Consider the following 9,327-nt stretch of genomic DNA (forward strand, 5'->3'; position numbering starts at 1 on the left):
TTTTTTTTTTATTCTATTCCATTTACGTAGATCTTTAACTATTCATGAACATTAAGTCTACTGGGGTGAAATTAATAGGGTTGGCGACACCAGTGTCTGTAGTTGTGATATGGTGGACGACAACGATGTACAACCGAGTTTATAAGACAGAGGTTGCACTTTGAAGTGATTTTTCGTCAGCTCGTCATCATCTCCAACAACACACCGCAAATCGCCATAAGATCCAGAAGCTTGAGAGGAAAGAAGTTCTAAACAGATGGCAAGACATGTGGCCACCAGAGTTTTCGTCCTTCTTGTCATGTTCAACAACATTTATGGTAAGTTTCTGCAGTCTCCTGAGATTTTTTTTTTCCATAGTCAATAAGTCCGTCTCACGTGTTCAATTTAATTCAGTTTAACTCATATTCTATTTCCATTATCACAAATTCTTTCCGATATAATTAGAACAGCATATTAATGTAAAATCAGAGTGTATAACGAACTTTTGACAGCGGAAGAAAAAGGAGCACGTGCATGACCTACATGAAATTATTGTGTTATCGGGGAAGTGTTCCTAGTAAACATCATCAAAAGAAGCTTGTGATTATAGTGTAAGCCACTCAATGAATTTATTTAGATATTTAAAAAAATGGTTGAACAATAATTGAACCACATAGTAGAACATGCACACACACAGGCACACGAAGGATAGGGCGAAACAAAGACGAAGACATGACAAAACAGGAAGGGACATAGGGAAGGGGCAGTTAGAGAGAGCAGGAGGTAATGTTGGAAAGGAAACAGTACATACAAAGAAGATTGCCAGACATTATTCACTGGCATGGAAACAATTAACAGAAAAAGCGAACTATTACATAAGCTAACAATGGCTAATATTAAAAATCAAAACGGAATGCGCATTGCCATTAACCAAATCAAGCTTTCATTTAGATCTTTTTTTTTATTTCGTTTTATTACAGCGAGACAGTGCATCATTTTGGTCATCTCTAGAGTATTGGCTTTTTTTTCTTATACAATTATGCAAATGTTTTTTTTTTCCTTTTCAACTGCACTAAAGGCGCTGCACGCTTTGTGTTAATTTCCGACTGTTTCTTGATGTTTTGATTTTGTTAATCCCATGTGTTAGAAATCTCCCCCTCTCGTTTCTTTCTCTCTTTTCTTTCTTCCCCTTCTTCCTGCCCTGTCCATCATGATGACATCGAACTATAGATGGGCAAACTGTGGCAGGAAGACTGTTCATCATACTTTTGCGGAATTAAAGGCTGTAGAATGAAGATAAAATGATAGCATGTCACCCTAATTCCAACACCCTTCAAGTGCCCCTCCATCTCCGCCTCCCTCTCTCTCTCTCATTAAGATTAAGCTAAATATGTAGGCCTATCTTGACACCCCTGGTAATTTGGATGAAATTGAGTGAGCACGTTGGTGGTCGTAATCTAACCCAAGTTTCACACCTTCACTCGATCTAAAGAGCATGTGTGGCGACATTAGTCCGACAGTGAAAATCAGTGTTATGGCGCAGGAATCTGAGGTTTTCCTCACGTTGCATTTCCCTTATTTGACAGCACTCTGCGATGTGAAGATGGCGCTATGGGAACTAGAGCTGGCAAACGGGGAGAAATTTACAGCGCAGTATGTCGTGCAGTCTTCGGAGATGTCGGGATGTGTGTCAACGACTAGGAATCTCATCTGTACGGTGTCCTGTAAGACAAACTGTTACCCTCAAGGAGAAACATGATTAATAAGTCAACTTGTCTTGTATATAAATAAACTATATATATATATATATATATATACATATAATACATATATATATATATATATATATATACATATAATATATATATATATATATATATATATATATATATATATAATATACACACCCACGTATACATATATGGTGTGTGTGTGTGTGTGTGTGTATGTCTGTCTACGATTCTTTTGTTCGCCCGTACATGTCGTCGGAGCGACAAATAAATGGGCAAGGGTTGTCAAAGTTGAGTGTGTTCAGATGACAGGTTCAGTACGATCGAAACATTCTTTTGAAGTGTGGACGGAGAATGGAAGCGGAAATAAGAGACGCAGTCTTCCCGTGCCTGCCTTCGTTGTTTCGCTGCAGCAATCCAGCTGGCTTCACAGCTTACGCTTACCTTGCTTCTCTTTTTTTTTTTTTCTTTCAGTTAGTAGTTTGACATGTCCACCTGTCCAGCTTCCGGGTCAGCTAAAAAGCAGCCTCTCGAACCCCTTAGCGTTTATACTGCAGCAAATACTGCTATAGCAGGCTCTGAAACCACCTCTGTAGGTGGTTTCAGAACCTGACCTGATCTGATCTGATCTCCTTTTGTCTTTTTATACTGACCTGAAAAGCTGCTCGAGGCTGCTATAGGAGGCTTCACAACCCCCCTTTTGCTTTGTATGAGACGGGGTATTATTGTTCGTGATGAGTCCACTACTCATTCGCCTCCGAAGATTAGTGTCGTGAAGACTTTGGCTGGGTGCATTTTGATCTTGGCCCCCATAACGAAGGTGAATGATGAGGCGGCATTCGTTAAATCTTGTGGTGTGTAGTACTGGATCATCTTCCACGATGAACTGAAATAGCTGGCTAAGTTTTCAGCCCATAGTCGCGCCGTACCACATTCTATCAACGTCTCAGTTGGGATAGGGTCTGAGCCACGTGTTCTTGCCGTCAGATTGCACTAGCTGTCAGACGGATTGCTTTCTGGATGTCCTCTAAGATGGGCACGGCTCCAAGCGACCCATTAGCACTCATTGGGAACTTGGGGCAGCCCAGCACGGCATGGCTGGTGATTTAAGGACGGTTCAGGACGCTGTTGACATGGTCTAACAAGCGGCAAGGCGCCTGTCTTTATAGGTACATGATCTCTCTGTCTCTCTCTTTGTGCAGTTTTTATGACACCAGTATTTGTTTTTTTCCTGGCAGAAGGTCCGAGACACTCGGCATGGCTGTGGTGTACACCGACCCATGAAGTGTGCTCCATGATGCGTCGATCCACGTTTAGATAATCCAGCTCAGTTGAGTATAGGTGTTTTCCAGAGTTAAAGCGAAGGACTGCCATCATAGTCGTATCCTACATCAGAGCAGTTTGTTGAAGTTAAAGCGTTTTGATGCTTTTGTGCCTTGACGTGGGCGTCTCTTGCTTTTGACGCCTAAGTTGAGCTTACGATTGAGCGACGATTGGAGTAGCGGTCTGTCCATTACACTCAACGCTGCACATAAGCCTGGTGATGCGTATTTCTGCCTGTCCCTCTTCCTGTCGACGACGTAGCCAAAGAGGGACCAGCTAGGGCTAAAAGCGAGGGTTCATCCCTCGCGTCCTGTTGCAGGTAAGTAAACAGAAGACAGCGTTTGTAAAGAGAAGACCATCGTTCTGCGCTGGTCTGGAGAAGTAAAGTAGGCCGTTGTTGTTTCATTTACCAAACTCATGCTTCTCTATCACTCCTCTCCTCCTTCCCAGGCAGAGCAGTCTCTACCGACCCTTCCATTAAGTTGTCAAGACTGACGAACTCGTCGTTCACACTGTTGTCAGCGCTCCTATTGTTAAAAATTGTTCTTGGTCTCCTCTGTATTGGTCATGGTTGGCGCATAGACGCTGGAAATATACCTAGTGACATACTGTTCTTAACAGAAATGAGGAATTCTCACCATCACTTATAGTCGATCGTACATCGATCCCTTGAGACACCAGACGAACGGCGTCTTCACTGCATAAACTCACTCAAACCCTAGTCAAGCTGCTCGTTCCCTTCCAGGTCCTCATCCACTCCAGAAGATGGTGTAACCTTCGCCTCATTTACATGTTCATCTATCCTTTGGGTGTATGCGAGTTCAGTAACATTGTCTCTGTCTCAATCATTGCTATTATGTTCTTTGATTCTTTGTTGTTTTGACGGTAAGTGTATCAGAATGGGATATGTCAGGTGATTTTTAGAGCATCATTTCTAGCCCTTTCCTAATGCCAGAGAGGAAAGCAATGCACTCCTGAAAAAGGCTGTTCAGTCGCTCAGACTCGACTCACTGCTGCATTGGTTGGTGAAGAAAGGATGGTCTGAGCTACCTCCTTACAGGTCCGCGACTACGATTTCTATGCACACAAACGCCTCTTGCCTTTCTCCACAGGAGGTGATATGATGGGGTGAAGGATGACACAGATGACTTGCGCAACTACTTTATTATTTAAAGTGAGGAAGAGTTGCGCTCCATCGAACTCACTCTCTAGTCTGCTAGTCCGACTCTGCTAGTCCGAGCATCTTGTAAAGCACGTAGGCCTATATCGAGATGTCTAGAGATGGGAGACGGATGCAGTGGATATCGAGATGTCTTACATGCCTTACCTTACTCTTTGCACTCCACAATGCGCTACTGTAACCATGGTAACCGTCTTCTCCGTTTCACCATGAAGGTGTCTTCTACAGGGACCCCAGCTCCATTCAATGCAGTCCTCGCGTATGTAGGTAGGCAGTGTTCGCCGAGGCTTTCAGACTCCATCTGTTACCCTTAAATGGTTTATGATCCCGCCAGCGCTAGTCGAAGCGGTTACCGCGGTCTGACTGATGTTTGAAAGCAAACAGCTACTATATAAGGAGCCACATCTTAGAGTTGAGTACGTACACGTGGGGACCAAAGTGAACGAACCAACCGATGGCGCGACTGTATTTCCGTCAAAGGCATTCCACTTTGCACCCCATACGCCAAAGTACATCATTTATCAGCACACATGTATATGTATGTGTGTGTGTGTGTGTGTGTGTGTGTGAGTAAGAGAGAATAATACACAATCATTTGTATTGTATTAGTTAAAGAACATGATTATGTATTCTGCATTTGCCCTCTCTCTATCTCACACCCCCCCCCCCCCGAAGCTCTTGGAAAAAATTTCCCAAGGGTTGGGAATGCATCACATTTGATTCGACGCATGGAAGTCCAGAACAACTGATGTCCGTGCCTTTTCGAATGGTGGCTATTTATGTTTAAATTCCATATTTGCCAACCGTTCACTCTCTCCGAAGTAGATACAGAAAAGGAGGGATACATTTTGGAGAGTAGGCCTACTTGTACAACAGTATTAGGAAACTACCTTGTAATGCCTGCAATTACCACAGCTTACGTCATTACATACGTCATGCTAGCGTGTACCGTCTTTCCGTAAGATCGTTAAAAAGCGATTAATTTCAAAGTATGTGCGAAGAAAGTACCTGAACGACAAATTAAATTTTATCACTTTGGTAAACAGGTGAATTAATGAAACTGCAATCGCATGAGTGTCAATGAATAGTATTCGGCATAGATTACGCACATATTATGCAACAGTTCGATTTTTTTTTTTCACGAAATCAAAACAATAAGCGCCTATTCCTTTCATTAACAACTCTAGATTTGTAACAGTGAAGATTAGAAGAACAAAGGTTTTTCTTTGGTCGAACTATTGACCGGACCTATTATTCTTAGTATTACTTTTGAAAACAAACCAGTGGGAAAGCTGCGGAAGCACCATGTCATGGCCACTTCTAATTTGGATGCAGTTAATATAACTGTTATGCACTATTTGCAATAAAAAGATAAACTCCCCGAAATTCTACAAATACCAGTATCATGTAAGTTCCGACTTTGATGTAACTTCCGTCATTCTGTTATGTGTGATTGTACTCAATTTAGTGAAGTCAATTTGAATAGTATGCAATGGTGCTTTAACTTGTACAAAGGTAGATTCTCATCGGTACGTTGGGACTGTTTGCATAATCTGTGAATTACAACCATATCAACCTAGCTAAGACGAGAATTGGTCGTGGGACATCTCAGCAGGGTGAGAAAAAAATCAATTTAGAATATGACGATTGACAGTGCTGCGATTTCCAGATGATTCCAGGACCACGATTTAGAAAATGAAAATTCAATTCGAGCAATTCCGCGATACAATAATTTTCAATTGAAGTGTCCTTCCTTCGTGTTCTCTTTGTGTTCTCTTTTATAGGATACATATAACTCTGTTCCAGCGCTGAACATATGATGAAGTGCGGTTTTGAAATTGTTTAATGTGCAATATCACGATCACACTTTATTTGATTTTCACATTTTCAGACGCAGATGTCTTTAGGAGAGCCGAGGATGTGCAAGGTAAACTTGTACCAAATATGATGTCTGTAAAACGCTAGGATAACATGAAAACACATGAGAACGTGAAAAGCACGTCATCGAAGAAGTGGAAAGGAACAATAAAGAAAGAAAATAGACACAAATGAAATATGTAAAAAAAAAAAACAACAACAACAGAAAACCAAGTGAAATAAGATACAGTCAGATAACGACAATGATTATCTGTCAGCATTGCAAATGATGACATTGATTAAATATGATTATGGAGAGTGTAGATTACGTAAGAGTACCTATAATCATATCTTCCTCTTTATAAATTGCCTTTGACCTCAGCGAAGGTTTGACGCCCTTTTCTTGGATGAGAAAGCCGACGGAGGAGCAGGAAAACGATATATTCCATAAAGTTTATTTGCAAACAGGACTTTGTCCGAAAAAAAAAATAGCCTTATCCGCAACACCGTTTTTCTGTGTGGTTAAATACTAAAAGCCAATGTTAATATATTTTTATTGTTGATATATATTATACATTATAGACGTGTTTCAATGGGACTGTTCAGAAGTTGCGAAGAGTCGATCAAGCGCTAGTGGGCGCTATTTGATCAAGCCAACCGGCATGACGCAATCTTTCGAGGTTTACTGCGATATGAGCACAGATGGAGGAAATTGGACGGTAAATCTATTGTTTTTATTTTGTTTCTGCTCGTTTCAAATGGCGAGGAATAGATACAGATTCCGAAAATAATAAAAAAAGGCAACGCAATCAAGACAGAAAGAGAGAGGGAGACAGAGCGAGAATGTTTGTGTATGTGAGCAAATGTGATGGAGAGAGAGAGAGAGAGAGAGAGGGGGAGATGGGGGGGGGGGGTGGGGGAGGCAGAGACGATGGAATGGTTGGGAGGAGAATGAAGAACGTTCTGAAAACCAGACGACATACGTATCTCGTATGGATACTTTTTTATGCTCCGCTTAATTCGGTTGACGTTTGCTATTGCAAACGTTTGTTAATTCGAAATTAAACAAGTTTTGCTATTCCGAAGATTCGTTCTTCCCTAAACACACTAGCTTCCAATAGCTTGATGTTTTCTAATTTTGAAATGAAGTAAGGTTCGTTTTTTCCGAAGGTTTAGAAAAAACTTTACCGCCCGAAAATAAGGGACGTTATTCCTAAGTTTCGTTATATTTGTTTTCGAAGATTCGTTATTTTGAAGATTCGTTAATCCGAAAGCGAAATGAAGTTTGTTACTCGGAACGTTCATTGATCCGTAGATGAAGTATGGTTCGTTGATCCGAAAATGCAATAGAACGTTCATTTATTTCCGAAAATTGAGTAATGATAATGATGTGGAAGAGAAGGAAGATGGTATACGGTGGAGGAAGGTAAATGCTTCTTTTCCATTAATAAAATAAAAAAATTACAATCTATTGTATTCCAGCTTGCCAATAATATGCATATATCGTGTATTTGTGTGTGTTGATATGCATGCCTATTTGTGTGGTGTTTGCGCGCGCGTGTTTTCATTCTATTTTCATTGCGTAATAATAGTATGTCCCGCTATATAATTATTATCTTTTAATTTTTTTTTATTATTTTTTTTTTTACTACATCACCGTATTTTGTAACTAAATGAAGTGTATTTCATTTTCGGAATTACGAACTCTTTTTCATTTTCGGAACATGATCCCTTTGAATAACGAACGTACCAATTTATCATTATTCAAATTCGGGATGATATCCGTCATTTCGAAGGTTCACTATTCTGATGTAGGTCTACACATAATGGTGCAAAGATCAAATATCTAGGCGTCATCTATAATACAATGACCTAGAGACTTTCATATTTAGTTTCATGTCGGCATTATTTCAGCCTCGGGTTTGTTTGTTTTCCAAAACCAGGTTTTGCAGCGTCGAGCAGATGGCTCGGTCAGCTTCGATCGCCTGTGGGTCGATTACAAGTTTGGATTCGGCGATGTGATGTCGGAACACTGGCTCGGCAACGACAAGATCTACCACCTGACGGCACAACGTGACTACGAACTACGGGTCGAACTCGGGGACTTCGAAGGGAACGAGGCCTTTGCTATCTACAAATCCTTCAGGATTGGGAACGAAATCACGAAATATCGATTACACGTTTCTGATTACTCCGGCAACGCAGGTAGAAACTTACTGTCCCCGGTAAACTGCAATCGACATTATGACATAATGCTGATGAAAATAACAATAAAATTGCAGCCGAACTTTTCGTGGGCATATCTTCGTGATATAGTTTTCTTCTTTTTTTTATTACCATTATCATTACTTCCTTGGATTTATGGCATTTCAAAGAGTTTTATATGAAACAACTAAATTAAGTCTAATTCACTTCCACAACGAGTATACCCAAGGCTAAACCATACAAACAACTCTCGAGTATTTCGTGAAACGTATAATTTTGCTATACATATCTGACAACACGCAGCACTCGGAAAAATATAGCACCCTTGATATAAACATGCAAAAGCATGTCGTTATACCATATGGGTCTACTCTTAAAATATAAACAAGCAAAATGTGACACAACATTCTACTTATAAATGTTTGGATAGGAGTTTCACTACACTACTTTAACAATTTTCTTTTCTTTTCTTTTGCTTTAGTCAAACGTCTATGTTAAAGAGATGGGTGTCGTGAGCAAGTATCTCATGCGTTTGTCAGCTTTATGGTTTCTTGCTGATCTCTGTATTCTCTCCCTTCCTTACACAGCAGGAGACAGTCTAAGTAAGCACAACCGTCTCCAATTCACCTCGCAGGACAGTGACAACGATAATTACCTTTACAACTGCGCCGAGGACCATCTCGGCAGTGGCTGGTGGTACGACTACTGCATCCACGCTAATCTGAACGGGTATTATTTCAATGACGTTCCGCTTTCGGTCAGCGACGTCTATGGAATCTGCTGGTACGACTGGAAAGGGAACTACTACTCCATGGAAAGGGCGGAGATGAAAATTCGGCCCATAAGACCTTAATGTTGACAGAAAAAAAAATGCGTATCTATGACTGTCCTTATCAAATGATTAAAATGTAAATACGATATAAGATAAGGTATCAATTAAGGTCCAACTTGTTTCACGAGCTAACACACATGAGTTAGATAAAGTGTTTGGAGAGTATGGAGTAAAACGTTTGACCACACAAGCCAAACTGAAAAATTGATAATAGATAATAA

General features: G+C 40.6%; 1 protein-coding gene across 1 annotated transcript; it reads left to right on the plus strand.

Moving 5' to 3' along the window:
* The first annotated feature begins 256 nt into the window (after positions 1-256).
* LOC140231730 (microfibril-associated glycoprotein 4-like) lies at positions 257-9,127 on the plus strand. Its single transcript, XM_072311881.1, has 6 exons — positions 257-317; positions 1,566-1,703; positions 6,104-6,139; positions 6,652-6,788; positions 8,013-8,274; positions 8,862-9,127. Exons 1-6 carry the CDS (start codon positions 257-259, stop codon positions 9,125-9,127), a joined length of 900 nt encoding a protein of 299 aa, XP_072167982.1.
* Positions 9,128-9,327: the final 200 nt, after the last annotated feature.

Source organism: Diadema setosum, chromosome 8 (assembly GCF_964275005.1).
Source record: "Diadema setosum chromosome 8, eeDiaSeto1, whole genome shotgun sequence".
In the NCBI taxonomy this organism is placed as follows: Eukaryota; Metazoa; Echinodermata; class Echinoidea; order Diadematoida; family Diadematidae; genus Diadema; species Diadema setosum.

What these genes read in the sequence shown, in the direction of transcription:
- LOC140231730 (XM_072311881.1), top strand. Translation starts at nt 257, where the DNA reads ATGGCAAGACATGTGGCCACCAGAGTTTTCGTCCTTCTTGTCATGTTC. An exon ending in CATGTTCAACAACATTTATG is followed by an intron (nt 318 to 1,565) that starts GTAAGTTTCTGC and finishes CTTATTTGACAG; the next exon opens with CACTCTGCGATGTGAAGATG. An exon ending in CAGATGGAGGAAATTGGACG is followed by an intron (nt 6,789 to 8,012) that starts GTAAATCTATTG and finishes TTCCAAAACCAG; the next exon opens with GTTTTGCAGCGTCGAGCAGA.